The following is a 6,000-nucleotide window of genomic DNA, read 5'->3' as shown; positions in this document are numbered from 1 at the left end:
CTTCCTTCTTAGTCTTAATGGGGAAAAAAGACTTCTAACTTCTAACTCACCAACATCACCTTTGTTAATGATTTTCCACACCAGGGAATGATTGAAGCTAAACGAAATCACACGTTCACAAGGGTTTAAAGCAAGGTGACAATCTGTGCCAGAGTACACGAAGGAAGTGTGCATTCTTTTTTTCTTCAGCTGGATTTTGTAGGACTCGTAGTAAATTAATGTTGCTCTTTCCTCCAATTTTAAAATCAAAAGTTAGATTAGCAGCGATATTTCACTTCACTTTGCCTGAAGAACTAAGTAAAGAATTCAATGGCTGGAGGTTCCAAGTTTGCTACATACCAGGATGAGGCAGGTAAGTGTTTGACAATATTCAACTGTGATAAGTCAGGTAAGTCAGTACTAATCTTATATTTACTTTGATAATAATTGAACTAATTGTTCATTGTCTAAAAGGAGTCAATTTCCCTTAAACAAAAGAATAAGGGTATGCTCACACATTCAGAATTTGCTTGCGGGTTTAACATAGAATATGTGGCAATGTGCAGAAATCTTCATGAAGTCCTGAACATACAGTATGGAAACATAGCCTAAGTGGTGGGAAACTGTCGCACAAAATAAAAATCGATTTTTTTCATTTTTCACAGTCTTTTGTTCCCTCTTAGCAGCCGTTTCAGGGTGATTCTAGTGTTTTTCAATAGGATTAGTCATAGAAATGTTGAAAGATCCCTGTTCCATGATCACTTTCTTTAGTCACATATCACCTTCCTGAGAACCTCAAGTAACATGACATACAGTATATTTGGAAATTCTTTATAATTCTGCGCTCAGTACCTTATAATGAGAAGGTGAAAACAGAATTTTAAACGTGTGCAAAGTTATTAAATAGTAAAAATAAAAATTTCACACGGACCTAAGTTTTCAGATCTTTTGCTATGACACTTACATTTATCTCTGGAGGCCTCCCATTTCTCTTGAGCATCTCTGAGATATATCTAATCTACACCTTGATCGGAGTCACCTTTGGTAAATTCAGTTGATTGGATATACATTGTATGTGACTCGCGCTTTCTAAATAAGATCTCACAGCTGACAATGCATATCAGAGCAAAAACCAAGCAATGAGGTAGAAAAAATGCCTGTAGAGGTCAGGGACAGGATTGCGTGGAGGTACAGATCAAGAGAAGGGAACAAAAAAAATCTGCTGCAGTGAAAGTTCCCATGAGCACAGTGGTCTCCATAATTCTTAAAGGAAAGAACAACCTGACAGAGCTTAAAGGGGTACTCCAGTGAATTTTTTTTTTCAAAAAACAAGATTTAGAGCTTGTGAAGTAAGGCGGAGCTGAGCTGAGATAAAGAGATTGTGGTTAAAGGACCTGTGATATGGATGTATCCGGGGGAAAATGGGGAAAAAAAGGGCTGAAAATATAAGGGGTATGACTTGTGGGAGGACTTAACTTAGGAAGAGGGACGTGGCTTGCAAGCTGGACCAACATACTCATGGGGAGATGCAGAGCAGGGCTTGTGAAGTAAGGTTCCTGAAAGCCTGTATACTTGCATGCAGCTTTAGACAAAAACCCTGATCCCCACAAATGGGCTGGATTAGGGTTAATTTAACTATATTATATTTTAAGTTGACATATAGGTAACATACACACATTGAGTTTTATAAATTTAGCCCCTTAAGGACAATGGACATAAATGTACATCCTGATGTGCTGGTACTTAGTGCCCCAGGATGTACAGGAACATCCTGTACATGAAGTAAGCACAGGAGCTGTGCTCGCTTCATGCTTGGTGGGTTTTGGCATGGTGGGTCAGCAGCCAGGGACCCGCCGATAATGGCAGACATTGATGATCATGCTGATGCCCCTCCATAACCCTTCAGATGCCGTGATCAATACTGATCATGGCATCTTCGGCAATGCGGCAGTTCTGATAGCTGATCGGATCACCCTCTGCATGATCGTGGAGATCCGATGAGCCAAGATGGCGGACATAGGTCCCCTCACCTGCGTCTAGCTGCTCTCATGAAGTCTTCTCTGTTCTGCCTTTTAGCAGACTAGAGAAGTAGACGGCCGATAATACTGATCAGTGCCACAGTATAGTATTAGCAATCTAACTATTGCTATAAAGTTATGGGGACAAAAATACGGAAAATACATGGTTAAAAATAGTTTTAAAAAAATGTGAATAAGCCCCTCCCACAATAAAATTTTATATTGCCCTTTTTTCCATTTAACCCAAAAATGTGTAATTTATTTTTATTAATAACCATATCGGCACGTGTTAATGTCAAAATATAATGATAATAATTTTGTACAGCGGACAGCGTAAAAGTAAAAAAAAAAACTCCAAAATTGCTGCATTTTGGTGACACATTACATTCCAAAAAATTTCTAGAAAAAAGGAATTGAAAAGTCACATACAGTGGGGCAAAAAGTATTTAGTCATCCACCAATTGTGCAAGTTCTCCCAGTTAAGATGAGAGAGGCCTGTAATTGTCATCATAGGTATACCTCAACTATGAAAGACATAATAAGAAAAAAATCCATAAAATCTCATTGTCTGATTTTTTAAGAATTTATTTGCAAATTATGGTGGAAAATAAGTATTTGGTCACCTACAAACAAGCAAGATTTCTGTCTCTCACAGACCTGTAACTTCTTCTTTAAGAGTCTCCTCTGTCCTCCACTTTTTACCTGTATTAATGGCACATGTTTGTGTGGTAGCAGGGTGTGATGAGGGCAGATGTTGTTACCCTAGGGGCAGATGGCATTAACCCCTTGTATTCGTGATGCCAGGGCTTGGTTTAGTATAAAACCACCCGAAGATATACCGTTGGATCCTGGGCTAGGCACGGGGGCAATAAAGACTCCAATGCTAAATTACGGACAACGGTAGCTTTACTGAGGGTAGACAGTTGGTAAAGTGTATACATTTCAGCCAGGGCCCAAGGAGGTGAACAGTAACGCAGAGACCTTAAGAGCTTGCTGGGACTTGTAGTAGGACTGGACCATTGAATGCAGACCACGCTGACTTGACAGGGACTGACTTGACTCATAAAGCTGGGACTTAGCTTACTTAAATTGATGGTCGTTGCTGGACTTGACTTTGAGGCCTCCAACACTCTGGACACAAACACAAGCCACGACTGCACTGGACCTCAGGAGGAAGCAAGAGCTCTAAGCTCCAAGAGAGAGAAGCTAGCTCCATTTAGAGCTTATATGGGGGAGACTACCAGGGAGCCCATAGGTCACTCTTGGGATCACCTGGTCACTGATACCTCCTGGGTAACAAGCACGTGACATAAATCTTAGAGATACAACACATATTATAATACAATACACTGCAGAACCTATGTACAGGGGGAAACAGGTGCAAGGGGCCCTGGGGACACTGAAGGAGGCTGCCTGACATGGCAGCAAGGGTACGGGACAACATCTCCCATACTGGGCCACCAGATTTAAACTTGTTATCAGTATAAAAGACACGTGTCCGTAATCTCAAACAGTCACACTCCAAACTCCACTATGGCCAAGACCAATGAGCTGTCAAAGGACACCAGAAACAAAATTGTAGACCTGCCCCAGGCTGGGAAGACTGAATCTGCAATAGGCAAGCAGCTTGGTGTGAAGAAATCAACTGTGGGAGCAATTATTAGAAAATGAAAGACATACAGTACCATTGATAATCTCCATCGATCTGGGGCTTCACGCAAGATCCCACCCCGTGGTGTCAAAATGATCACAAGAAGGTTGAGCAAGAATCCCAGAAACACACGTGGGGACCTAGTGAATGACCTGCAGAGAGCTGGGACCAAACTAACAAAGGCTACCATCAGTATCACTATGCTGCCAGGGACTCAAATCATACAGTGCCAGACGTGTCCCCCTGTTTAAGCCAGTACATATCCCAGCCCGTCTGAAGTTTGCTAGACAGCATTTGGATGATCCAGAAGAGGATTGGGAGAATGTCATATGGTCAGATGAAACCAAAGTAGTACTTTTTGGTAAAAATCTACTCATCGTGTTTGGAGGAGAAAGAATGCTGAGTTGCATCCAAAGAACCCCTTACCTACTGTGAAGCATGGAGGTGGAAACATCATGTTTTGGGGCTGTTTTTCAGCAAAGGGACCAGGATGACTGATCCATGTAAAGGAAAGAATGAATGGGGCCATGTATCATGAGATTTAGAGTGAAAACCTCCTTCCATCAGCAAGAGCATTGAAGAAGAAACATGGCTGGGTCTTTCAGCATGACAATGATCCCAAACACACCACCTGGGAAACAAAGGAGTGGCTTCGTAATAAGCATTTCATGGTCCTGGAATGGCCTAGCCGGTCTCAAGATCTCAACCCAATAGAAAACCTTTGGAGGGAGTTGAAAGTCTGTGTTGCCCAGCGACAGCCCCAAAACATCACTGCTCTAGAGGAGATCTGCATGGAGGAATGGGCCAAAATCCTAGCAACAGTGTGTGAAAACCTTGTGAAGACTTACAGAAAATGTTTGACCTCTGTCATTGCCAACAAAGGGTATATAACAAAGTATTGAGAGGAACTTTTGTTATTGACCAAATACTTTTTTCCCACCATAATGTGCAAATAAATTCTTAAAAAATCAAGCAATGTGATTTTATGGATTTTTTTTTCTTTTTGTGTCTCTCATAGTTCAGGTATACCTATGTTGACAATTACAGGCCTCTCTCACCTTTTTAAGTGGAGAACTTGCACAATTGGTGGCTGACTAAATACTTTTTTCCCCACTCTATATGCAAAAGTGGTAACAAAAAATCAACAGGTCACAATGCAAAAAATTAGCCCTCATACAGTTCTTTATATGGAAAAATAACAAAGATGGTGGTCAAAATAGGGCAATTTTAAACATACTTATTTTGTATGAATGTCATTTTTACCGTAAAGTGTACTGCGTGAAAACAAAACTCTCCAAAAGTTGCTAAATACATTTTTTTTCAATTTCCCCACACTAATAATTTATATTTTTTTGTTTTACCATACATTTTATGGTAAAATAAGTGATGCCTTTACAAAGTACAATTGGCCGTGCAAAAAACAAGTCCTCAAATGTGTCTGTGGATGGAAATAGGAAAACAAATGCAAAAATAAAATTGTCTGTGTCCTCAAGAAGTTAGATAGATGAACAGATTTTCCTTTGCAGACTATTCTCACCAAGGGTGCACCTGTAATTTTAACTGGTGAAGAGAGGTCCCTGTTTCCATCTTCCACCTCTTCTAATTCTAATTATAGGGAGGTTGACAAGGAGAAACACGGGTGCACCGCAATGAAGCCGGCTATACTCACTCTTGTCTAGCTCATTCCCTCTCTGTATTGAAGTCCATGCTGTTGTGTCCCTCTTTTGAGATGTGCTGCTTCCAGGAGTAAAATCAGGAAAATCAGCCACAAAAGTAGAAAAACCAATTAAATCTCAAAGATCAGATCCCAAAATTAATTCAGAACACAGACCAAACTCTTAGGCTATGTTGATACAATGGAATATCTGTGTGGAATTTCGCACAGAGATTAAGCAGCAGCATTGATATCAATAGGATTTTGCTGCATTGTGCACATGGCAGAATTTCCACAGCAGATGGTTCTGGTGGGAAACCCTGATACCGGAGTATGTAGAAAGAACAGATATGTCTATTCTTCCTGCGGAGTCCACACGGAAATCCATTGAAATCTATGAGATGGTGCATTTTGTGGGGTCATAGCGTAGTCTGCTGGCGCTCCGCTGTTAGGGTCCACAAGGAAATTTTCTGTGCGGACATTCTCCCACGTGAACATAGCTTTAAACTAGTATAGACCCCAGAACAGACTCCAATATTCATTTAGACATGACTATTAAATAAATTCAGAAACAAGATCAGCCCCCCAAATTAATTTAGATATCAGACATGAATACCTAAATTAATGAGACTCCAGACCTGAGACTAAAATAAGTCAGCCACTAGACACCCTAAGTAAATAAGACCTTCGATCAGACC

General features: G+C 40.6%; 1 protein-coding gene across 1 annotated transcript in view; it reads left to right on the top strand.

Moving 5' to 3' along the window:
- The first annotated feature begins 205 nt into the window (after positions 1-205).
- The window catches only part of TRPM6 (transient receptor potential cation channel subfamily M member 6), a 225,216-nt gene continuing 219,421 nt past the window's right edge, over positions 206-6,000 (top strand). The window contains exon 1 of the mRNA XM_056523253.1: positions 206-352. Within this exon, the coding sequence (XP_056379228.1) occupies positions 344-352 (9 nt within the window). The 5' untranslated portion in view covers positions 206-343. The remainder of the gene's footprint in view (positions 353-6,000) is intronic.

Source organism: Hyla sarda, chromosome 1 (assembly GCF_029499605.1).
Source record: "Hyla sarda isolate aHylSar1 chromosome 1, aHylSar1.hap1, whole genome shotgun sequence".
NCBI lineage: Eukaryota > Metazoa > Chordata > Amphibia > Anura > Hylidae > Hyla > Hyla sarda.
This window is presented reverse-complemented; position numbering and strand designations above follow the sequence as displayed.